This window comes from Eleginops maclovinus, chromosome 15 (genome assembly GCF_036324505.1).
Source record: "Eleginops maclovinus isolate JMC-PN-2008 ecotype Puerto Natales chromosome 15, JC_Emac_rtc_rv5, whole genome shotgun sequence".
Classification (NCBI taxonomy): Eukaryota; Metazoa; Chordata; class Actinopteri; order Perciformes; family Eleginopidae; genus Eleginops; species Eleginops maclovinus.
The window spans coordinates 10,027,825-10,054,674 of record NC_086363.1 but is presented as its reverse complement, the minus strand read 5'-3'; the positions used below and the strand labels follow the sequence as shown (position 1 = coordinate 10,054,674).

The window sequence follows — 26,850 nt, the reverse complement described above, 5'->3', positions numbered from 1 at the left end:
TAATAGCATGGCATAATAATATATCAAAATTTAGAGGGAAAATAAGAGAGGTTAAGGAAGGATATTAGAGTGGCTGAAATGTCCTTTGAGAAATAAAGGTGGACACAAGACCTGATTAACTAAGAGGGTATGCCGACAGTGAGCTTTTAGAGGTAGGCAATTTAAGACTATTGTGGACCCCTAATGCAAACCCCCCCCCCCCCCCCCTCATGTACACACATAATCATAAACACACACAGGTTAGTTTTGATCCGTTCAGGTATAAAATGGCACTACCTTTTCCTGTTCCATTGCATTAAACTGTATATAGTGAAAGCATTTAACACTCAGTGGACATGAGCTACATTTCTGTATATTCAAAAAGATATGATGTACACTTTTAAATTGTTAACACTAAAAAGCATCACATCCTTACAAACGCATTTATGTTTCACGTGTAAAAGTTAATTACCATTGGGGTTTTAGATTGACATCATTTAGCACTGGAAAGTCTTTGTTTTTTGTTAAATCATTATATATACTAATTATCTTAACCAATACATCTTAAACCAGTACCATTACTATACAGGAATGATCATAGTAATGTTTTGCAGTACATACTATCTTGTCTTTACTGACATTTTTGTATGCATACTTTTGATGCAACTCATTTTGTCACTGCAAACCGGTTCAGAATTTGTTGTAGTACAAAATCTAAAATATAGTATTAATACATTGTGAATTATTCAAATTGTTGTGCTTTCACCAGCAGTATCACACAGCACTGCACTGTACTCTCTCGATATCTATACTGTATTTCCCTTAGCCTAAGCCTCTTAGTTTTAAAGACTTTACCCAGCCCTGAACCAGCAGCAGCCTCTGCCAACGTGCTGGCACGGAGCCCCGGGCCCCTCACTGTGCATGTGACCCTGCTGGCAACCCCCAATGCCAGGGATCCTGACAAATGTTGGCACCTTCTCCTTGACCAACAGGGGTGTGTGTGTGTGTGTGTGTGTGTGTGTGTGTGTGTGTGTGTGTGTGTGTGTGTGTGTGTGTGTGTGTGTGTGTGTGTGTGTGTGTGTGTGTGTGTGTGTGTGTGTGTGTGTGTGTGTGTGTGTGTGTGTGTGTGTGTGTGTGTGTGTGTGTGTGTGTGTGTGTGTGTGTGTGTGTGTGTGTGTGTGTGTGTGTGTGTGTGTGTGTGTGTGTGTGTGTGAAAGAAAGGGGCAGCTCTGGCAGAACTGCAGCAGATAACACCTGGTTTGCTGTTTTTAGGCTCCATTAATACATCTCTGGACTTGGGGGACATTGTTTAAACACTCAATCAAGGGATTTGGATACTTGGGAAAGAGGATTTGTCATTGGATTCTTGAGGTCACGTTCACTTTTGAGGTGGGTGTGTAATGATTCTGAAAAAACTGTTAACCGGAACCTGGTAAGAAAAACAGGCAGCAGTTACATGGCAACAGACTCAATATGTCTGCGTTTCTGTTTTTTCTTTGGGCCCAAGTGATTAAATTGCATAGGAAATATTTCCATAGTGAGACAACAAACGTCGAGACAGACTTGAATAATACATCGAGCTTTGCTACATGATATCGGAGCCTTAGACTGGCGAGTCTAACAGCAGCTCTTTGCCGGAGAGCATTATGCAGAAGCTCGGCTCTGCGTCCATCTCTTAGCCCTTGTGTTGTGCGGAGAGGGCAGCTTTCCCATCATCCTTTAGGGGAAGAGGGATGGGCTGCAAGGGGTCGTGGTGAGCGTTGCGGAGAGGACGCTCTGCATTAATGAAGCTAATTTATCTGAGAATCAAAATGGGGGTGGGACTCCGGGGCGGGGAGGTGCTTTTTACATCTCCCATCAAAATGCCACTAAACCCTCCTCTTCTTCAGGAGTGTCACATGAGGTCACCTTGGGACAGGTGTGTGTGTGTGTGTGTGTGTGTGTGTGTGTGTGTGTGTGTGTGTGTGTGTGTGTGTGTGTGTGTGTGTGTGTGTGTGTGTGTGTGTGTGTGTGTGTGTGTGTGTGTGTGTGTGTGTGTGTGTGTGTGTGTGTGTGTGTGTGTGTGTGTGTGTGTGTGTGTGTGTGTGTGTGTGTGTGTGTGTTGGGTCTTAAACTATCTCTTTGTTCCTGTTGTTCACCACTCATGATGATTTGGTTTTCTTTTCTATGAAATTATTCTAAAACAAATGGATCCTAACTGCTGATGTGCATCTGTTTTGCTCAAGTTAAATAACTAAATGTTCTTTCTATTATTTCTTACAGGGAATATTGAGTACAGCTGTCCAGCCACCAACGAATGTGAGATCACCAAAAGGAGACGCAAGTCGTGCCAGGCCTGCCGCTTCATGAAATGTCTTAAAGTTGGCATGTTGAAAGAGGGTGAGTACTGATATTATTATCGGATCCTTTTTCTGTCTGTTTGTTTTCTTCGTTCCATTCAAGATATCATTTAAGAGACATAGGGCTAAAATGTTGAATAATTGATTTATATATCTACAGAAATGCACACTGCAAATTAAACATCAAAACATTGAGTTCTAAAATGTGAATTATTTTCTCTTTTCTCTTTGTTATAGCATATAATTTAAACAACAATGTTCGGGAATTTTTCACCATTTTCTGAATGGTTAAAATAAATGAATGAATAACCCAAATAATTGTAAGCTGCAGCCCTGGTGAGACTTTAGTCTAAAAAATATTAGTGATTCAAGTAGCACTAAAAAGGCAAAGAGTGTTGTTTTCAAGAAAAAATCTTTAAAAACAATCTTTAAATTTCGGTGTTTTGATAAAAAATGAAGCTCCCTTTTTATGGAAAAAAAACAACATTTGTGAAATTTGGAGAAAAAAAAAAGATGCTTTAAAGATTTCCTGAAGAAGCTGAATAGAAGAGTGCTTTTTTTGGCTTATAGAGTTTATAAACAAATATTTGAACCTAAAATCTTACAATCAAAGGCTTATTGCTGGGTTTATTCTGTGGATTGGAATGAGAGCTTTAAGACTAAATATCAACATGTTGGACATAGTCTGTGTCCCGTCCCAGTGCATCTAAAACGCCCCACAGTCTCACCTGGGGTTTGAAGGAGAGTCAGTGGTCAGATAGGAAAGATGGCCGAGGCCTCAGGGAGACACCAGTGACATCACCCACCAGCTTTACTCACCTCTCCTCACACCGCAGAGCCTCGCTGCATTTAACTGTGTTGAGAAAGCTGCTGAGTTGGATGTTCTTACCGGGACTGAGAATTGTAACAGTACTCTTGAAAAGCACAGGCTGTTCCCCAAAGACTTCCCTCTCCCCTGGGCTCTGGGTGTCTCTCTCTGCCTCACCCTCTCTCTCCCGCTCTGTCTGTCTGCCTCCCTTCCCCTCTCTTGCCTGGCGTATTGATCCGCTAAATGCTTTCCGAACATCCCAGCTCACTTCCTGCATGTGTTGTTTCTCCTCCAGAGAAAGACCTTTGGGATTACAGAGGGAAAATCTAGCCGATAGATTTTTCTTTTTTTCTCCAAGGAAAGAGGTTTTTTAGTCTGTGTTTGTTTTTTGCATATGTGTGTTTAGCTAGAAGAGCTATTTCATACTGATGGGAGTTTAGTTCTAAGTTATGCTTTTGAGAGTGGTATAACACCTGGTGCTAAATTGAGACTTCACAGTACACCTTTTCAGACAGTTGATTGGAGGTTATTCTTAAAAATGCGGAAGAAAATGGGACCCCTTTTTATCTAGGATTTTTTCTCTTACACCAAATATATTAAAAAATAAGCTCCCACTGACAGTCAACAATTTTGTACAGATTTAATTTGTTTTGTTAGAAACAACAGAGACAGAATAGTTTCACAGAATTACAAAAACTAAGAAAACGTTGTTGTTTTCTGGTATAGTTGATTATTCAATTATCATAGTATAATATTATAATAAATCAAGAATATATTTCCATTTGCTGTGTTCGATTGGTTCTGGGTTAAAAGTCAATAATGTTTAGACTTTTATCGCAGAAAAAGTTGGGCTTTTTTTATACACTATGCACACTTTTCAATTATGGCAGTTTAAGCACTAATGCAGATGTTTAGGACAAACATGGGTGAATTATGGGTAATTTATTTGTTGAATTCCCACAGAGTCAGACTTTGTAGATCACTGCTTTGGATCCAACTAACCAGCAATCAGTTTATAGTGTAGTTGACAAATGATGGCGTAGTCTGTGTGTGTTTTTATTGCCTAACATTTACATCCCTGAACAATGGCTGGACCAGCCTTAGACTCCACTTACTTAAAAGTTGTATCCCAGTTTAAACACAAATTAATGCAGGTTAAGTTCTGGACTTTAGCCCATTGCCATCTGCACTTATAGTATGAGATAAATCCTAAAATGAAATGGAGTGTTTAAAGAATGTGTTTATAGACTCATGTTAGAGACATCGGTCGTAAACGTCCTAAAATAAACCACGGTAACACGGTCTCGTTGTGTTCTGCCAGCACCAAACACAACTCCTTATGAAAGCCAGCAGTAGTTAACATGGTAACACCCGATTGTATGTCAGGCTTTTGGTTCACTTCCACTAATACAGCTCTGATGTAGCTGTGTTTCTTCATGTCAGAATGAACGATCGGCCATTGTATTGCCATAACAATGCTATTTTTACGTGCACCCACTCTTGATGTCTTCATCCTGGTACAAAAATCTCACACCGAGGCTTTGACTCTCAGCCAGAATAAACAGCGTTGCTTCAGAAATAAAGCTGAAGCTATTAGCGCATGCTTAGAGGAAAAACGGTGGGGTATTGTCTGTGGCGGTCCGAGCTAAGCCGTTGATGTGGACAGTCAGTGGGTTGTGTGTGTGTGTGTGTGAGAGAGAGGGGGAATCTGTAGCCTCCACCGCCTGCTGGTCCTGAGACGCAGCATCACAGCCACCACGACATGTGGCACAGTAGGTGATTCTCTGAAAGTGATGGTATTCAATTAAAGGGAAAAAGGAGATTTAATCGTGGCATAGTCCCGTGGCATGGCCTCTTACAAACGTGGGGGGGCTTTGAACGTGAAATCAGTGGGGGACAGCCGCTTGCCCTACTTCATGTAATGAGATCACCATGTAACAAGTGGGTAAGAGCTGGTCATGGAAAAGGAATAATCGCATAGTCTAATATAAATGTAGGTGTCATGTAAGAAGATATGCATTCCATTAGCATCACATGTTGCCTTTGAACCAGTTTTTCTATTCTAAAACTTTCCATTCCACAGCTATAGGCATACAAAAAGGACCAAAATATTGGTATTTTGGTGTAATTCCCTTTTGAATTATTATATCTATTGCACACGTTACCATCTCTCGCTATTATCCCAATACAGAAGTTGTTGCATGTTACTCTGTGGCGGTATCATAAGACATGCTTTGCTCTTCAGAAGATGTTGAGAGAACTTATGTGATCAGTCGTTCTAAAAGTGTCTTAATATTTCCACCAGGAGCCTCTAAGCTCCGTTCTAAGCATGCCATCCTGAATTATAAAGTGCCAGCTGCCACAGTTATAGGCCGCCACCATCGGTGGGCAGGGGAAGCCCCTCCTGCCTGCAACACCTGCCGCTCATCAGCTGACTCTCAGTGCTCAGGCCAGCCGGTGGCGTCATGCGTGTTCGGATTCCTTTCAAGATCCAAACCACTCAAGTTTTAGTAACTCAACATATTTTAGGAAAGATTAAGTCGAGGAAAATAAGTCAGTACTTTAGAAAAAGATTCAAAATCTTTTTTATGCCAAGAAGGTTTTGATATAAAAGGAATAGCTTTGTTGAACCAGTCCATAATATAACCACAGAGGAAATGTAATTACAAACCAAAAATATATGACATAATATAACATGGAAAAAGAAAATATATAATATGTACAATACATATACAATAAAAATAAAGGCTTTCAAGAAGAACATTTCAATAAAAAACTTTATTATAGAAATAGTATAAAATATCAGAATTTAAATATAAGTATGGTGCAATTTCTAAGATAGATATTTTATTAAGTGATAAAGTAATAAACAGATTTCCTTGAAAAATACAGAGATATTTATGTGTTTATGTAACTCAAACATACAGATGTGAATGTCTTAATGTGAGGAGGGTCTTACTGTTATATGATTTCTGTTTGTATGCCTATACACAAGTTTGTAGTAGCCAGAAATCGAGGAATTAATTGACCTATCTGGAAGGGATATCAAAAAGATTCTTGGGAAACATATTGTTGGTGACAGGCTTGTTTCCAGACCCGGCTTTACTGCCGTGCCTCAGCAGAGCGCAGGATGATCAGGCTGGAAGGTAGCGGCAGGCGTCTGTTCGAGGGAACCGGCCTCGCTCAGTGACCCCTTAAATGTCCAGCTGAGGCTGACAAAAGGTCACAGGTTCAGTGGAAAAATTCTCACGTAATTACAACTCGCGGAAGGTATGGTGTCAGTCACTACTGCCAGGGTTCATTGCCTGCAGCTAATAGCAGCGCTAATAACCACGTAGCATTACTGTACGGTGATAAATGATGCAAAACTCTCTGGACTGAATGAGAACTTCTTGACGTTAGGATTTGAGTCACTCCTGTTTTTTTTGTGCTGAAGATGGAGGGTTTATTTTTTAGCCTCCTGTAGTTTTAGAGCTGCATATCAAGTACAGTACACAGCCTCATGTTAGCAAATCAGTGTGTTTGAAAATATATCTTAATAAAACACAAGTGTACAACCCCTGTAGGACTACTGTCTTGAGTGCACATTTTTACCAATTACAATGAAAAGGCCCTTTAGAAGTCGACACTTGCCAGATTTGGTGTCAGCTCAGTGTTTCTGGTGCTTTTTTGCTTGATTTTCTGACACCGCTGTAATGTGGCGGATAAATACAAGCTGCCAGACTATTTTGGCAACCTACACCACTGTCTCGTCCTCTCCCGACCACAGATAGGGATCAGCAGTCTTTCCTGAGCGAACGTGGCTACCGGGGTAACATTACAGCCTTATTTTCCTCCGGCCACATACACAAAAGATTAGTAAAGCCATATCCAATATCACAGACTGTCAGGTCGCTTTACAATCAATAGCCTTAGATCAGAAACCAATCCATACACTAAGATTACTTCATCAAAATAAAGATATCGCAAAAGTCTATACTGTATCGATGCCTTTAAAGTCCCATACAAAGCCAGATTCTGTTTTGCCCTTTGACCCCTTGTCACTTGATTTTTCTTGTTCCGCAAACTTGTCTATCTAATAGCATATGTACTGGGCCGTGTTTGCTTTTTAGGGTGTCAGGCTTCAGCAGAGCGCCCACCCACAGGCTTTGCATTGGCCTGTCCTCACTGTCTGGCAGGTGATAGATCAGACACGGAGGCTAACACGTGTTCCCCTGAAGAAGGGGATTTAGCGAAGTGCTGACCTCTTAACAACCCTCCGACACACACACACACACACTCTACTCACAGCACACATTCATTTACAGACATGCCAAATGTATATCACCCCTGACAAGTGACATGGGATCAGACCTTGAGGTCCGTGTTTCCCGCTGGCACTCTTCTCCTTCTATGTCTTTTGTCTCTTTCACCCTCTCCACGCAACAATTTGTGCAAACACCACAGACCAGGGATCCTGAATCGACCCGACCATCTCCAGCCTTGCAGGTTTTTTTCGATTACAGGCACATTTGTGGTCAGCGCGGCTCTGTAACACACACAGTCATACCCTTGTGGACACGCCGACTCAGATTTATGAAATGTGTAAAACATAATAAAGAGAGTGATGCCAATGTTCACAGCTATGGGAGAACAACTCCTGCTTTGTCTGGGGATAGAGCAGGTGGGACACCATCATGATACACCCCCCTCCTCCCCTTGTAGCGTACCCTCTTTCCTCTACCCCTCCCTCTTTCTCAACTATCAAACAAAAGCTGTCCGATGTCTTCAGATCTTCACAGGCTCGACCCTCAGAACCGGCTCTGTAGGGCAAGGTCCCTGTGCCGTGTAAAGGCTGAGGGACAGTAGGAGGGGGCGCTCCCTGCATCCCTCTGATTTTTCCCAGCTAAAATAGGGAGCTCCTAATCTCCTTTTGGCAGCGTTAGCCAGCCAGCCAATTCTGACACATTCTCTAGAAAGAAGCGCCTCTGACAGGTGAGCGGCTGAAAATAGTTGCACGGGATACACACACATGTTCAGATAGTAACAGCTTGATACACACTGTATGAGCCACGTGAACGCTGGTGTGATTCTCTCTATAGACTTTCCTACTGCACATTATGAATAGATCTCACACAGATATTCTTTTAATACTTTTTTATTTTGATTCATTTTAATCTTTTTTAAAACCTTTTTTTTCGCACTGGACAGAAATTGGTTAGTTTCCAGGTAATTTAGTTTTGTTTGATTTGTTTTATATCTTTCTAGTGTGCAGGCCCGTAGACATCGGGAAAACTGAAGATATATTGTTTGTACTTTTTGAATTTAACAACAGTGGGGAAATACATGCTGTAAACCCTTACACAAGGTGGATATCATTCTCTTTAAACTTAGGTTTTATATTACTTGCAATTTCAATATGCATACATATTCAGTCAGCTTTATGTTACGTTTTCATTTATACAAGGTGGATATTTTATTGGGTTATTCCAGTAGGTTAGAATAAAACAACCAGAAGATAAAGGATTCCTTTTTTCCCAACCAGAATTTCCTTGGATTAATTTGTGTCTTTTTGGGGGGATTTATAGAAAATGTAATCACAGTTAACAGAATAAATAAAACATGCAAGTCCGAGTAGTTACAACTATTTAGTGGCTTATTCCTCATGACATTATTTTTGGCTCAGTGGGAATTAATTGAATACCGAAAAACTGGCTGTGTGATTTTTAAATATTTTTTTATGTGGACATTGAAGAAAGGACTAGCAACTGCTGTGTTGAAATTAATAGGAATCCAATAAAAATAAACACAATGAAAGAAATAAATTCACCTGACACATACATACTCACAGCGACGGCCACATAAAGGAAAACAGCCGCTTCAATCGGGAATGTGCTTTAAGGTTGGTCAATAAAGATATTGAATGTGAAAGGGAAGCCATGGTCAGGTGGCCGTAAAGATTGCTGCTATGCAAACATGCCTCATCGTCTTTCCATACACATGTGTATGCACACACACACTCACGCACACAGAGCGAGGATGGACTGTCAGCCAGTATCTTTGTGTCTCAGGCCGTCTAAGTTATGAGCATACTGCACTGTATGATCTTACCGAGCTCATAACATTCTGCACACACACTTCTGGCAGCCTCGCCCCTGCTTCCATACTTTAGCAACCGTAAAAAATGGATCTGGATGCTTTTAAGATGATCTGTGGCACCCATGTCACAGGCTCTCTCAGTGCTGAGACACAAGCTCTGGTCCCAATTGTCCTGAAGCGTGAAGGCTGCTGCGGTTTTGGGCCCGAGGTGTTGAATGTGCGGCTGACGATGACACGAACCCCCCCACCTTCCCAAGCCCTCGACAAGGGGGCCTCATCCAGCTGTCCTGTTGTGGTCAGATTCTCAGTACTCTTCTGTATCACATGGGGAGGAGATAATCCCGCACTGGTCGGATCAAGCGCTGGCCGGGACAGGCAGGGCTGTCAGGGACGGAGATGTGAACTCGATGCTGAAAGGGAGAGTGAAAAAAGAGACAGACAGAAGGGAAAGAAAAACAGAGATCTTGCAGAAAACTGATACATACGGCCAAAAACAGCAGCTTGTTCTGTCTTATTCCCCTCCCCTCCCATTCTTCAACATTATCCTCCCCTTTTTTTCCCCTCTCTGTTATTCGCTCTGACCTCCTGCCTTGGTTCTCTGCCGTTTGCAGTGCCGCTAAGCTGTAAACTGAAACTGGTTAGCGATGAGCTCTTAATTCTTGTCAGCGTCTATTAATTATGGGCCAGTTGGATGTTCCAGTTCAAACGGCCCCCGCAGATCTTGGAATTTTAACTCCGGCTGTTTTGGTCACTTGTCGCTTGTTGCAGCCACATGACCCTGCAGCAGGAACACTGTGCATGTGTGTGCTATTGTGTGAGTGTGTATGCGAGGATGGTGGTAGATGTCAGGGACAAAAGCAGCAATAACTTGTGTCACTTAGTCTGACGAGTCAACATATATTTAGCCCGCTTATTAAGTTTCTGCATTACACATTCCTGTTGTTTTGAAAGCCTTTACTAACCAATATCCCTTCATTAGGCCTATGTGTATCATTAAATAGACAGAAGATGTTGAATTTGAATATCTGGAGTACATGCGCATGGTTTCCTGAAGCACAATTTATAATTTTAAATTCACCTTAACCAAGAGTAATGGCAGAAACTACAACAAAAGCTCCATCTATCGCAAACCCAGTTTCTAGCTGCCTAACTGACTAATTAAAACCGCATCCACATGTGTTCAAAGAACAAGAAGTCTATTTGCAAGCATTATTGATTACTTTAAGGCGTACAAATGGAAAGCTGTGTTAGGAGAGGGGCTCTCGATTTAGCTTCAATCTGCCAGGCATAAAATGATCTCACTGTGTTTGCTGGGAAGAATGAGCTCCCTCTGGGCACGCCGGGTAATTAGGTTAGTGGATAGTCGGTGTCAGGAAATTGAAAGACCATCCTAATCGGATTCTTTTGTTTCCAGGGGAATCAAAGGAATTTATACGAGTCACTGGGAAATCTCACACGACTCAATTCCACTTGACCATGTAAAATCTGTTTGCTCTCCCTCAATGCTCAAACAACTTTTAATACAAGCGTGTAAATCCAGCACATAAGGTGCATCTGATGTCCTCTGAGATGGCTTTCAAGATAATCCCTGATATGTCAGCTTGTATACTAACTAGATTCTTACAGTGGTCCATCTGCAACACGGAGGTATTTAACTCTTTCAGTTGAAGGTCAAATATAAAAGAAAGAAACTCAGAATTCTCGAACTGTGGAATATGCATGAATAACTACTCATACAGGAATAACTTACTAAAATAATATTTCTTAAATGTGTTGTTGTTCCAGTCAGCAATATGTTTATGATGTTATTTATATGAGACTTAAAAAATCATCAGTCTTTACCCGTTTCTCTTTATGACTGGTCTGTTGATTAAAGACAAAACAGCAAAAATAAATGACATCTCAGGGAGAAGAACCGGTTGAGGGAATTATGAAAATTCATGATATCGTTCGTGTTTCTCTTGAATTTCTGTTCAAAATCTTGAAATGTTTTGGTGCACCAACTATGACCAAAAATGTTGATTTTATTTTTCTAAATAATTGTGCCCTCTGAGCTTGTTTGTGCTGTGCATATTGTGTATGCAGGATCTGATGATAATCAATCGGTCATGAATGTAATAATAATAAAAACTGAGGAATCTGAGATTGAGATCTATGACTCATCAAAACATTTGTGAATAATCTTCTATCACACAGTCATAGCTATAGATGTAGCTGTTATTGCATAAAGTTTGCTTACATTTATACATATTTGATATTTTTTTTTGCAGGCGTACGTCTGGACCGGGTGAGAGGGGGGAGACAGAAGTACAAACGGAGGTTGGACGCAGAGAACAGCGCCTACCTCGGCCTCAGCATCCCCCCTCCTGCCAAAAAGCCATGTGAGTTACAGTTGTTGATGTTTCTATCTGACTCAGCTGAATTTAGCAGACTTGTTTGACACCTCAGTGTTATGGAGAGGCTTCATTTTGCTTTTATATCAAAGCACAATTTCACAACTTGGGGTCTTTATAGAATTTATTTATAGTATTATTATAAATGTATTAATTGTATTGATTTTGAAATGATTTATTTTATTTCCTGTGTTCCACTATAATCCAACCAACATGTTTTATTTCTTTATTTTCTTAATTTTTTCCTTTTTTTTCTCAAACGAATACTGTTTTGTCACCTAAAATTGTCTAATAAAGGCACCTCTCTGTTCTCTCTTCATCTCTGCGTCTGTCCTCCTTTTTCTCAGTGACGAAGATCGTTTCCCATCTGTTGGTGGTGGAGCCGGAGAAGATCTATGCCATGCCCGACCCCACCATGCCCGACGGAGACATCAAGGCCCTGACCACGCTGTGCGACCTGGCCGACCGCGAACTGGTGGTCATCATCGGCTGGGCCAAACATATCCCAGGTAGAGAGACATGACTGCTAATGAATGACTGTGCTGTCTGGCATGCTTTTAAAAGATGATATTCATTTCCTTATTTAACTATTTCAAGTTGGATACTTATGTCTTTCTTTGGCAAAAAATCTGTAAACAAAACAATATTGCGGAAGGTCCAATTGAAAGACAAATAACACAAAATATACAACTAGGATTATGTCATCAGATGTTTCGGTTCATCGAATTAAATAAAAATCTAATTCTAATTTTTAGGGTTTGATATACTGTTGGTAAAGCAAGCAAGTATTTTAATTTGTTGGAACGATACAGTATGCGATTACTGAAGTAGTTCAGTGACTGTTGCACACACAAACCCCCCTCCACAAACACACACTGACAGACACAGGATAATTAACATCTGCTACTCATCTGCACCTAAGGGAAAAGCTAGTCCCATATTCTAAAATCTAATCAATAAAGAGCAGCTGAAACCTTTGATTTGACTGGGTGGAGTGGGAGAGTCTGTTGGGGGGGATACGCCCCTATGTCAATGTATTCCATTTCAATCCCAGACTTAAAGAAAGCAATCCTCTTACTTACTTAAGGAGACTACACAGTAAAATTGATTTATTTAGGGAAATACTGATGGATTTCCCCGACCCTTGTTGACAAATTCTTAAATAAAACTTGTTATGCAAATATCCTGGGATCAGTTTTTCTTGTTATCTCTTTTAGTTCAAACAGACACGTTGTGTTTAAAGGGAGCACAGATTGGATTCAAAGTAAATTCATGCTATTGATCCAATGGTGTACTGTATAGTACGTGCAAGATTGCACATGTATTTTATAGTTTTAGTTATTACGTTTTATTATTAATTTAGTGGCTAACATTTACTTTATTTATCAATAAAATAACCAACGCGATTTCTCAGAGCGCAAAATATCTTCTTCCCGCTAACAATACAAGATATATAATTTATATAAAATAAAGAAAAACTCCTCATATTCCAGAATCTTTATCTAAAGAGTGCTCCAAAAAATGAAAAGACATCTAAGAACTCTCATAGTTTTAAAATCACATCATGTTTATTTATCAGAGAGTGAAGCACACATTCCTAAAATGTGGGTACAGAAATAACGCCAAATTTTTGATCGTCAATCTCTGTTGCATTTCTATGTATAACTATTGATCTTGCATGCTATGTAGATCTAAATGCATACCTGACAGAGTTATTAAAGGGCCATGCGACACCCTGGGGACACTTTACCCGGGGCCACTGGGTCAGAGTGTCACCAAGTAACGATTAAGACAAAAGGGGTCCCTACAGTTTAACAGTCCACTCCCACCATTACACTCATAGCCCACTGCGCAAATGGCCTTAACGATGAGGTAATAAGAGTGATTACTGCAGATCGCTCCATTAATGTAAAAGTCCTTCAACATCCAGATGTAGAGACCTGGGTGACAACATGCGCAGGAAAGGTTTTCTGTTACATGCTGACATTTTGTTTGATTATTTGTGGTAAATGGCTGCCAAGCTCACTGTAAACTTCAAAACAAAACATATTTTGCCTTTGAGAACAAAACTGTTTGGAGAAATGGTTTTCTTTGAGTTTTATACCATAAGTTAATAAACGTGTTTGAATGGAAAGCTGTAACTCCTCATGAGGCATCCACTGATTGGATGTTAAACACACTGTCATGAAAATGGAAACAAAATCACCACTCGGTTGTCACGGGGTCAGGGGTGGCCACTAATTTGTGCAGCTGTTAACACACAGACACCATCTCCGACATGTAAGTGTGCACAACATGTGAAGATTTATATTCCAGTCAACTGCATTCAGCGCCCTGTGGTATTTCTCTCAGCTCAGCATCGCTTTCTTCTTTCCCCTCTTTCTCTCCTTAACTCTCTCACACACCATCGTATCTCTCACACACTCTCTTTGGCTTCCTTGTTCTCTCGTTCCCATGGCTCTCCCCCTCCTACTCCTGCGGCTCATATATGGCCCTCTAGTCTCATTATTACCTCTGTCTTTTTATTAGGCCCATTAGGGCTCTTAGGAGGCCTGTAATGATACTAAATGAATAGAGAGTGAACTGCTGTCTGTTTTAGACCCAGCTCTCAATGACAGCTTCAAGCTTCACTGCCAACCACTCACTCTCTTCAGTGTACTGAATAGGGATTCAATTACTTATCTGATTTGTCCCTGTACTGTACTGTTGCATAGCCAGAGCACTCTTCTTTTCAGCAAACAATTATCCTACACAATGATGGGGATTTGCAAACTGTTCAAACCAGATGGTACAGTGGTTCAGTTTGACCTGTAGCACCATTGGGTGTTAAAGATGTACTGTCTAGTAAACAGAATTGAATCCAAAACTTGTTTCATCATTATTTAATCTCGTGTTACAAGGATCAAATAGTCTTTGAAAACGCACAACGTTAGCGTCTCGAGTCCCTCATGTAGTTTGGTTTAGGCTACATGAACACTTAGGTTAAAGTTAGGGGGCGATGGTTATTTTGATAAAAAATGTTGAAGAACTGTTGTGCCTCATGCTTTAATATAAATGTTGACTTTTTCAATATTCAAACAAGACCATTATCTTTCCCTTACTCCCCATAGATCTTTAAGTGCCTAATCATTACAACAGCTAAAATAATTTATGATGTATTATTTGCCAACTGGGGGACATGTACATTAACAACATTTATTCATTAGATTGAAAATGCTTTTATTCCAAATTAAAATATATCTCTTGCTTCTTTATCTACGAGCGTTCAACTAGACAGTTTGTACTCCAAAATAAAAGGCAGTAGCTACATCTAACCAACTAGCATAATCTGGCTTAGAGTAATAAAGTTGAATTTAAAACCGTACATTTATCTGTATATTTAGTTTGATTAGACTGAAATATCTGAATTTTGGGTACTCTTTATTTAAAAGGGGTATAATTGGGTATAATAATTAGCTTTAAAAGATATCAAATGAACGCATTACAACGCTCAATATGCAGTTTGCCTGCCAGGCTGTAAACCTTTGATTTTTCTTTCATTTCTCCCTTACTGCCCTCTTCCTTTGTAGTGTAGATTAATATATAATAATAGATTTTTCTCTTAAAACTATGGAAACCTGGGGCATCCCTTGTCTCAGTTCATTCTTTTTGTCATCACAAGAGGATAAAACTGCAGAGACGGAGACATTTCCCAGCTTGCTCGATACTGTGTCATGTTTGGTCAAACGGCAGTAAATCTGTAGGGCAAAATATTGATATTTCATCATGGGGAATCACCCTCCACAGCGACACTTAACTCAGCCACCTCCAGGCGGCTCACCTGAAGCTCCGGGGCGACCTCCAGGGAGCCAGGAAGTCGCTCCATCGCTTCAGTAAATTGAGTGGAAAGGGAATAAAAACATAGACTCTGGAAAAAAAGATTGAGACAGCCGAGGATTGTGACACTACTCTCTCAAAAAGGGGGGAAAATGTAGAAAGAAAAGTTGAATACAACCAAGTGGAAGGTTTGATATATTATGATGGTTTTTATGAACTCGCTTTGTACACACATGTTAGTCATTGATCCTCCTTTATTATTCCAAATACACCTTATGGGATTGAAGCCATTCATTTGCTTTTCTTTGGGGATGGAAAGTAAATTCATGAATTCCTGATGCAGTCTCTCCATTCAGGGATCCCGTAGTCCCTCCTTTACCCCCACTAAACGTGTACCGGATGTCCTCCATCAACTGTCTGTTTGTCAGATCTGAGGCTTGGATCGATCCCCCTTTCGCATTTGGTGGACTGATTACAATCTACTAATCAATGACACCCCCAGCACTCTTTTCTCTCTCCCTCATTCTCTCTCCCTCTGTCGTTTCTCTATTTGCTTGATAAGAACCATCGGGAGGAATTCCTTTTAAGTCAACCTGCCCCATTCCCATCCATACAACTGCAGATTTAAGTAAGCAGAGTGCTGGGTTCAAGGCCCTGGTCAATACCCCCAATCACCTTCCTATTCACTATAGAGAAGTGAAAGGTATTGTGGCGCTTGAGGTCCTTTCAGATGTCTGTCTGTTTGATGTGGTGTGAATGTCGCAAAGATAGTTGATGGGTCGACCTCGAGATCCTGGATGGATTGTTACCTCGAGTGCAGAAGGTTGAACACGAGAGACAAAAGGCTCAAGAAGGTGTCGATCACGTTTTGGTTTTGTCTCAGCACTTAGTTTGAAAACCGTTCCCATTAGAATACCATTATGACACCAAGTGTTAATGAAAACTTGAGTATTTTACAGAACATTTCCATTAGGTATGTTTTTGACTGATATGACTCTCAGAGCTGACATACAAGATACAGATCAGTGTGGACTTAATATCCAAAACTGTACCTGTATTCCCCAAAGTAATCCGCCAACTTGCCTTCATCATGTTGTTGCAACTCTCCTTTGAGTTTTAAGAACAAAGAAGATCCACTAAACTCAAAGAGCTTTCTCCTGAATCCCAAACTCTTTGAAAATGATATGACTACTTGATTCATGTCATATAATTAAACAAATCTGATTATAGTCACAAAACATTTGAGAAATGAAAGAAATGAAAATATTCTTGCAACTTGTTGATGGATGGATTTCATGACAACACATTTATTTTAGACCATTAATTTAGTTGATATTGAAATCCAGACATAATATTTGGCTATGAATAACTAATTCAGTTCTCTCTCTTCTATACCATGACGAGAGTAAGAGGTGACTAGGTTTAAGGGTGGTCCTCACTAAGCGGTGTGTCGTGTGTATGTGGTGGAGTGCAGAGGGCTGACTGTGGACGGTTAATGGTAGAAGCAGCGCTGGCTCATGTTTCAAAGGCGTCCATACTTGACTGATTTATATTCTTCCCTTAAGCCACCACATACAGCCATTGGCCTCTGTTTCATGTTGGACTTCTGCGGGGATTATACAGGGTTGTATACACAGCCCATAAAACACATTGAGGACTAGAGTCGGCCGATTACAGTACAGTGAGGTTAATGGGTTGATCTCACGCTTTGTCATGAGAGTGCAGCAGTTACATGGAAAGAATATCTCCCAAAAATAACATTATTTTCTTTTTGTTTCTGCAGGTTTTTCCACTCTCTCGCTGGCTGACCAGATGAGTCTACTGCAGAGCGCCTGGATGGAGATCCTGGTGCTGAGCATCGTGTTTCGCTCGCTGCCCTGCGAGGACGAGATCGTGTATGCAGAGGACTACGTGGTGGACGAGGAGCAGGCGAGGATTTCAGGGCTGCTGGACCTGCACGTCGCCATCCTGCCGCTGGTGCGACGCTACAAGAAGCTGCGCATGGAGAAAGAGGAGTTTGTCACCCTGAAAGCCATCGCACTCGCCAACTCAGGTACAGTTTACCTCCTCAAAACCACTGTCTGTCAACTGATGCAGTGCAGCCAAACATTTATTTAAACCCACATCATTTTATTTTACATTCTAGTGGAGACTTCCAAACATACAAATGAATGCGTTTTAGCAGGGCTGTTTTTTGGAAAATACGGGAAGACATCAAGAATACCTTGTTGTTTTTTTCAAGGGTGGCAATTAGAGGAAACACACAAAAAATATATTGCAGGGCTTTCATTGTAAAAAAAGACATTACATTAGGTACATTAGGTTACTTTTGGTTTAGGCACCAGATTTACCAAAAGCTTTTTATTTGGTAGCATCAAGAAATAGCTCAATATAAAATAATTGTATCCTAATGTCCTTCTTATTTTGATTTACAAAAAAGAAGACTTGATGAGTTTGACAGGAAGGTACATCTCTATGTGAAATCTTTGATAAATCTAGATAGTCGGCATTCAATTAAAGCAAACAATGAAATAAACCAAAAAAATGTCAAGTGATTGGTTATATCTGGTGAGCCGATCACTTCCTCGTTGAAGGGTACCTGATAAGAGGGGACAAAAAGGTCAGCAGCGTGTTTGCTTAATGCAACACTCTATGTGTGCGAATGTGTGTGTGTGCATCTATTTTTTTATTTGCGTGCACATACATGGGTGTGTGTGTGTAAGAGACTGTCACATTGCGCTCTCATTCTCTCCATCTCCATAACAGTGGCTGCCAGCGTGCCACAGCCGAGGGAGATATATTTAGCATTTCATTAGGAAAACAGGGGCTGTCAATAAAATGTGTTAAGTGGAGTGGAATGAGCGTTGGGGAGCGACGGGCCTCGTTTGTTCCAATGTGAAGATGCTGCGCCCGTATCGACAGTTTGCTTTTCATGAGGCCGGGCCTGTCCCCCCACTAATCAATGCCTGTTAGGAGTCTTTTCTCCTGCCTGACTGAAAAATGAAAAATGCTGAGCCCAGAGCTTTAGTCTTCTGATGACAAACTCTCCATGGGAGGGTGGAGGGAGGGGAGAATAAATGGATGGGGAGAGCTGATGGAAAAGGGGGGTGGGGGCGATGGAAAGACAGGGGTGTAAAGGTAAGGGAGAAGTGTGAGAGAGGAAGGCAGGGGTTGAGAGGGAGGCTCAGGGAGGGCGAGAGGGCAACTTCGGCTCGTTTGAACACAGTTCTCGGAGAGCTTCGGCGGCAGGGGTCCTGTGGGTGTGACAGCTGTGGAAATTCATGGCCATTGATTTTGTAATTAGCGGAGTATCGACGGGATTGACGCCAGGCTGCTGACGGATTACATGCAAATTGTTTCTTCAAAGTTAGTTTTGCATTCCGCCCGTAACCTCCTTCAACACATGTGAAAACGCTGTGCATTTACACGCACTGACACACATTTGAAAAGCATATTCCCTCTTCCCCTCCTCTCTCTCTGAGTCACACACACACACATCTGCTCACACAGCCAAACGAGGATCAGATCAGTGTTAACATGAAGGTTTCAAATGAAGAGAGCTGGAACACATGTGCGGTCCACATAGCCTAGTTAATTTCCCAAGATAGAAACGCAATTTACACAGAAGGCGACTGGTAAAAGAGACTTAATCAGTCAGTTAGGAACATAATTAGCCTTGTACTTTCCTTTTTTATGCCTCATTTACATGTTTATACACGGTCTTACTTCACTCCACAACTTTCATGACACATAGCTGAGGCGATCTAATTCACTCACACACTTCAATCAGCAGCCACGTTCACTTTAAATTCAGTGATACTGTGTGTTTAGTAGGAGACGAGACACTCTTATTCTGTTAGATAGACCAAGATGAGATGTTTTTCGAATGATTATAATACTGAATTAAATGTCCATTGTGTTGTGCACAATTGTATCAGTTCATGAAATGTGGATATGATACATACACAGATTAGACCTGATAGAAGACTGTGCATTGAAATTGGCTGAAAGCATACTTCTGCTTGTCCATTAAAACGCTCTCTCTCAGTCTGTCCTTTGGAGGACAAGTCTGTTTTTTTTTTCCTTCCCCTGACTTGTAGACTTATACATGGGGAGCAGTTTTTAATAAGTCTCAACTCGTTTTATTTTAGAGCCTATACATAAGGGGGCCAACTGCTCTTTCTTATGGAAATGAAGGCCATCTGCCGCCATCATTCAGCTGAACGATATCCCAGTAATGCAGCCATCTGAATTCATTAGCAGGGGGGGATGTATGTGGTCCATGATACCAAAAGAAATGAATCTTTTTCCTGTCCCCGCCGTATATTTATACGGACCTACACTACCTCTCTCTCCCCAGAGTCCTGGCCACGCGTAGGCATTTATTTAAGGAGCGTCATTAACTACTACCAAGAGAAAACCTCTCTCCAAAATTACTTGTTTGCAAAGACAAGCTGCAGAATTTAAAACCGGCCGATGCTGCTGCACAACACCAAGTTGTTGTTGCATTCTTCATACTACAGGTCAATAGAAAATGTTCATTTGTTTGTCTATTAATATAAAGCTTTTAATATGATGACTAAATGTCCTCTCTTGTTTCATTCTCCAGACTCCATGCACATAGAGAACATCGAGGCCGTCCAAAGGCTCCAGGATTCTCTCCACGAGGCTCTGCAGGACTTTGAGGGCCAGCATCCAGAGGACCCAAGGCGGGCAGGCAAGCTGCTGATGACCCTGCCGCTGCTCCGTCAGACCGCCACCAAGGCCGTCCAGCACTTCTACAGCATCAAAATGCAGGGCAAAGTCCCCATGCACAAACTATTCCTTGAGATGTTGGAGGCCAAGGCTTGACACCCAGGCCAGATGTTTGACAGACAGCTGCATCACTCAACGGGAGGCGAGGGACAGTCCATAAAAAATGTAAAGGTGGTGTGCCAATAGAGAGAGGATGAAGCTTGGACTACTGAGTCATTTTAACACTTTTAAATGGTAATAAACATTAAAGAAGAAGGGACTAGAAATGGTTTTAAAAGGGGTGAATATCAACTTGATTGACATGGGATCATGAGGATGTATATAAAGACGTTCTGTACAGAAATCAGGCAACTGAGGTCTTGTTATAACCAGAGGCCCGTTGCTCTATATCACCTGAAGCTTCTGTGAATTTGTTTCTTATCTTATTTTCATCTCAAAACAAAGTGTGTTAATATAAATGTCCTAAAGAACTGTACGGCCACGTAGCCACATCACGTGTTTTTGTTTTGTTTCTTTCATATTTTTGAATCTCAGCTGTTAAAGCAATAGTCTCTAACTGGTCTACATATAATATGTGTACTGTATATTGTGTGAAATTGCACTGGGCAAGGGCGAGAATTGTTAGACATATTCTTATATTCGTCATCAAAGAAAGCGGTACCCACCACGGGTCTGTGGGATTCTCGATTTCCTCCTAATATATTTACCTCGTAGTAGCTTCATCGACTCAGCAGTTTTAGTCAACTTGGTGCTTTCAGAGGGACAATGGTTGGCCGGTGATCACAGTTCACAAAGAGTTTGCACTGAGCATCAGTGAATAAATGGCAATAATGGGTACTAGCAAGCTCCAGCCTCAGTCGATGTTTTTTTTCTTATTAACCCTAAACTCCCTTCTCAATTCTCTGTGTTCAGTGCCCTACATTAATATTGGAAACTAAGCATACTGTGAAAAAAACACATGATAAGCTATATTTGTGCCGAGAGCTTTTAAACCGTACGGCTTGTTAAAGAAAAGTGTATTTAATTTAAATCAAATACAGAAACATCTATGCAATTCAATGCAATCTAAAACGCTCTGTCATGAAACCTGATAGCCCTGCAATAAATACTACCTTTGGGAAGTTTATTTAATGTTCATTCTGTGTCACATAGGTGCTGATTCAACTCAATTTTAGAGGCTGTAGTTTGTGGCGGTATTAGATTGCATTATATTGTATAGGTTTTGCTTTTGCACTTTGTTTAGGTTGTATGCGCAAACAACAAATGTCACTATATTGATGGTGTTAGTTTTATAGGTTATGTTTTGTTCATTTTAAGTCAAAGTCCCGTGTGATACCAAAGTCGACTTGTTAGCTTCATCTAAACTTCAAAACATATTTTTGATCCTGCATTTTTGTTCTTGGTGTGAACTATAGGTCAAATATTGTGGCCCCTGAGTGTGAAAACTTTGAAATATGACAAAACCATAATTTCTTCATGAAGGCTAGGAAAATATTTGGCATGATCTTTCTCCTTTCATGACAAATGCCAAATTTGAAACAACTTTTTTAATCTATATTAAAGACGCTCAAACGCACCCATACATAAGCTTTCAATAGAGATGTTTTGGTGTGAAACTTCACACAGTTGTCATAGCTTAAGCTTTACAGATCATTTATATTATCTCATAATTTCGAGCTATATTAAGAGTGGCAAGATCACCTGAGTGTTTTGAGGCCTTTGTCTCATTGTTTGTTAAAATCTAAGCTGGCAGCCTGTTAAGTAATATAATGATACTTGTGACACTGAGAATAACTTGAATTACTGTTGAAAACATTTTTTTTTAAAGGTTTATCAGCTCTCAGATTACAGCTCTTTGTCATTCGGTGTCTTAAAAAATGATTGTGCTCATCATTCAGATGGGCACTCTATGTTCATTTCTACAAACACTGACACAGGGTAAACTATATCAATTTTAATCCAGTTGCCAAATTATTAAAAGAAAGCAATCAGAATTAAGTGATAGCTATAAACCTATTATCATAAGATCTAAATATTACAGTAGTCAGCTGCTTTAGGACTTTAGTGAAACAGATATTGTCCCTTATGAACACTTTGAAGCAGTCGTTTATCTAAAGTGTTTTAAAGTGCCATTAGCTTCCGCCCAAACAAGAAGAAAAACATAAAGCCAAGTAAATTAGACGTTCGCCACTTTCTACACTCAAAATGATCCCCATAGGAACAGACCATATTGATTCACTGTAATGTGATGCATAGATAAATATAACCCAATACAGTAGAGAATACCATTCCCACGATGCACTTCCCTAATGAGTAACCCTCTAATTCCTCCCCAAATAAAGTGAGGGATGAGTCTCTGCTGTACAGTAGCAAACCAAAGCTTAAATATCTTAGTGAAACAAATTGTAAAACTGCATTTTGAGCCAGCCAGTGACCATTGTGGTTATTTACAGTATAATAATGGTCGTACTGTACCTTCATTCTGCTTATCATCCAGCTGTGCGTCTGTTATTTTCTGTACCATCCTTTAAACCTGCGATGGTGTTGATAACCGCTAAACAAGCTGAAAACCTTTTTTCTTTTTTGTTCATTCTTTATATGCATTGATTAAACATCTGTCACTTGTGTGAAGAAGTAAGAGATGAAACTACCGTGAAAAAGTGATGTTTTCATGTTACCATGGTTAAAGGAGACTGTTTCTGGCCTAACTGACCTTCTCTCCTCTTCTTCACGTACCTCCTCTTTGCACTTGCAAGACAGATAATTGTTTCCTAACTTTCCCTTCTTGTCAAATTAACACGAGAAAATAAAAGAAAAATGCCTAATTTATTTTCAGAGTTCTAAAACGGTTCTACTACATCCAATTAATTCTAATTGTCTCCTAAGCTGAAATTCTCAATAGAAATGGAGCAATTAAATTTCTGCTTTGGCTCTACCTTGGGGACGAGAGACGTTTTATTTCGGTTGACGGCGGGGAGGGTTTGTCTAAACCTTTACAAAGGCGATTTCATGGGTGTCTGTAATAGTTTCATAACAGAGCGATCACTGGGCTATGCAAGGCAAATATGGCCACCTAAGTTCCCTTGTGTTGTGTAGCATCAGACGGACATTTAGCTGTGCTTTGTTTACAACGTGGGCATACTGTACAGAGCTGTACGCCGAAATGTATTGTGCATATTTCACCATACTATACTGTAGCTGCTGTGCATTGATATTACCATGATTGTTTATTCATTTGCCCATTTAATGAATCTTTCAAAATGTATCAGCAACTTCCACACACATTAAGAGCCCACCTGAATAGCTGTGTACTATAAATCACTGTATTGAGTCATGTATGTCTGTTATTTTGGTCTAAGGTGGGATGTTTTTTTTCTTTTCTGTGTCTTGGTGTCTCTCAAAGCTGAAACAAACACTCTGTATTGCCGTCCGTTTTGTTTCTGAGCACAGCAGGACGTATAGCGAGTGAAGTAGTAGTCTAGACCCTATACCTCAATTCATATTTTGAAAATTACACTGGGCTTGGAAGCGGGCCATGGGTTTCTCCTGGGAATCAGTGGCACAGAAATAAAGTGACATCACTGACTGGGTATTAAAAAAAATGTAGATGAACCTGCTGCAATTGGGGAACACATTCCTCGGAGGAGAAAGCTGCTTATTCGCTGTTCCATTTGCGGACTTATCGTATCTCCATGCACTCTGAGATGACGAGATTTGCATAAAACATGGAGGAACCTCCCTGGCCGTTCTTCTCCGCGGTGTATAAAAGGACCCTGCTTAGGTGTGTGTACCGTAGACATATGATTACCCAAGAGGTTTACTCCCCTCAAAAGCAATATGTTAGCAATTGTGATATATGAATCAAGTTAAAAGGGAGCTGTGGTTCATTGTAATTATAAATGTACCCTATGTTTGGAAAAAGACAGGGTAACTATGCACACACAGAGTCCTGGAGACAAAAACAATGTTGGGATGAAGAAGCAAAAAGTCAACCACAGCTGGGTTTTACTGGACAGTATTGTGTGGCATTCTTTTGTGTTTTGTTTGTTGTGTTCATGCCTAATGTACCCATGTGTAAATATATGCTTTTTTTGGAGTGAGTCAGATCTAACTGCACTGAATGTACAGTGACAATAAAATCACATGGTTTATGTAATCACTGCAAATTATTTCTTACTAGGTGATGGACATGGGAAGAGAATAATTTTCTAAAACAAATTTGTAACATATTTGCCGACAGGGTTCCCTTAATATCATTTTTGAGGTTATGAAGTCCTTTATCGATACCCTTAAAACGGAGAAAGAAGAAACCATGTTTCTAGACCGGCCGTGTATGTTGCATTTGTATAAAAATGTTTGTGTTTTTTGTGCTGATTGTCACTACCATAGCTGGAATTAGGAATATTTTAAAGAGCAATAGTGCTGGTTTCAGTATTTAACAAATAGATACAATTAAAAGATACATCCTTTCCTCCTACAGTAATGATTTTACTACCACTACACAATGTAGAATATATAGTTTTTGCTGCTTTAGCATTACTAGTTTCTCCCAACATATTAAAATAGGAAAGGCTATAACATTACAACATTACATTTTCAGTCACACTTACACACACATGAACACCTCAACAAAGAAATAAAACTAAATAATAAAATGTCTGTATACAATCAAGGTTCCTTCAAAGCAGCACAGGCTTTATGTTATATAAAGATACTTTTAAATTGTTTCCTGTAATGCGTTGTTGCTTTTAGGTACTCCAGATCATCTACATTTTCTGGCAAACATTTTCATCAACAAAATAATAGTGACTACTGATATAATGCTTTTATCAGACATATTTATTGAGTGCTAGAGTACAGCATCGTCCTGATATCAGCGTAAGTAATGTACAGTCAAACGGTGCCTAACCTGACCCCTCATGTGTGTGCGCATCTGTCTGTGTACTTGTACATTTAGCGAGACGGTGCCTTGGGGTGTAACGGCATCCTCCTGCCCCGACTGTCAGTTGGTTAGCTGTCTACACAATGTCCCGTTTGACCTTGCGTTGGCTACAACACTGGCTGAATGCACATCTGACACACTCCCTTCCTTTGTGGTGCAATCCTGTGGAAGTCATTTCATTTACTGGGCTTTCAACTTCAGCCAATATGGGGGTTGGGGGAGTAGGTCTGTGTTTAATCAGCCTGCCACAAACCATTCCCTTAAACAGAATCAGCTACGATGTCCAGCAAAAGATCTCTCAACAGAAGATTGAATTAAACAAATAAATGGGATTGTCACTTTTTCCTTTTTTATTCATTCTCTTGGCGCGGATACGCCCGCCACTCCATGTTATTGCTGAAAATAACAATTGTGTATTAACTTGTGGTTTAACTGAAATAGAAAAAACACTTAAAGAAAACACTGGTCACTGATCTTCTCATATTCGCAGCTCCACCCTCTCAGAATTGTGAGCATTTTTTCTCTGTTTTCCGTCTTGTTGGAGGGAATTAGGGCATGGCCCACTGTCCTCAGAGTGACTTTCCATCTTGTAAACCATGTTTTATTCTCCTTAAATCGTCACCAGTCGTAAGGCCTGCCTGTGCTTAAGAAAGGGCATTGACACTGTCACCCTGCGGTCTGTTAATCAGCCAACCTTGTTGCCTTCCTCTTTCAGAAAATCTATGATCACACTGTTAGTGCAACCTTGTACTGTCACCACCACCGTACACCTACACTCTTTCCTTTTGCCTTGTGAGGATTATTCAGTGGCGGAGGTGAGAGTCCACTGAGAATAGGCTGTAGAGTGTCAGTCATGGTTACCCGGAGTGGTGTTGTCTTAGACAATGTAACTAGCTGAAAGTGAGTGAAGGAGATAGGAAACCATCAATATGCTCCCTGTGTAAATTGAAGAAGGTCATGATTTATGGCTGCCGGCTACAGCATCTATACATGCTGAATCTCCTTTTTTTTTTCTCTCCCTCTGTCGCCTGGCTCAAGGACAGGTAAGGGTGCCTTTCTCCGCAGCTCATCCCCACTATCGTGCAGTCTGTGGCACTTTGTGATGGACATCCCTGAGAAAAGGCTGTTGTTTTCAAAATGAGTTGAGCGCCATCTATAGGCAGCCACATTGACTGAGTGACAGTACCTCTGCTGTTCAGATGGTGAAGGGGAAAATATGCTTTCAAATGGTGCGCTTTACTACCTGTTATACTCAATATCCACCTGCCTCTTTGTTTTTTTCATCACCTCATCAGTCACGTATGTATTTTAGTCTCCTTTCACTTTGGGGACTCAGACAGTTAGGGGACAGCTGTGGGTTTTTCTAAGGCCTCGCAACAGCTGCAAACCCCGCATGGCATTGCATCTGTTCAAGTCTTGCAGCATTATGGCCTGTATCTCAAGTAAAGCAAGTTACATTACAGTTCAGAGTGGGGTTCTCTCTGGTCTTACCCTATTAACCAGTGAGCAGATGGAAATTATATGGTAGGGTGTTGGGCCTCAAAATGGACTTGCAAGCATCTTGCTGTTTTAAGCATGTGGTTCAAAATGGGACAATTTAAATATGGACACACGAGAAAAATCAGCGCTTGGTTGTAAATTAATTCGAGGTGGCACTATGAATACCATGAAGTCTTCTATGAATCTTAAAGTTTATTATTTATTGGGATGATTTATTATGTCTGGGCGCCTCTGACGTTG

The 26,850-nt window shown here is 40.6% G+C and overlaps 1 protein-coding gene across 3 annotated transcripts in view; it reads left to right on the top strand.

Annotated features, from left to right (window-relative positions):
- Positions 1–24,324, top strand: part of esrrgb (estrogen-related receptor gamma b) — a 113,165-nt gene extending 88,841 nt beyond the window's left edge. For all 3 annotated transcript variants that reach the window (XM_063901994.1, XM_063901993.1, XM_063901992.1), the window contains 5 exons: positions 2,242–2,358; positions 11,475–11,585; positions 11,945–12,106; positions 17,197–17,466; positions 20,023–24,324. In XM_063901994.1, coding sequence (XP_063758064.1) covers positions 2,242–2,358; positions 11,475–11,585; positions 11,945–12,106; positions 17,197–17,466; positions 20,023–20,264 — 902 coding nt within the window. In that variant the 3' untranslated portion in view covers positions 20,265–24,324. The remainder of the gene's footprint in view (positions 1–2,241; positions 2,359–11,474; positions 11,586–11,944; positions 12,107–17,196; positions 17,467–20,022) is intronic.
- The last annotated feature ends 2,526 nt before the right edge of the window (positions 24,325–26,850 follow it).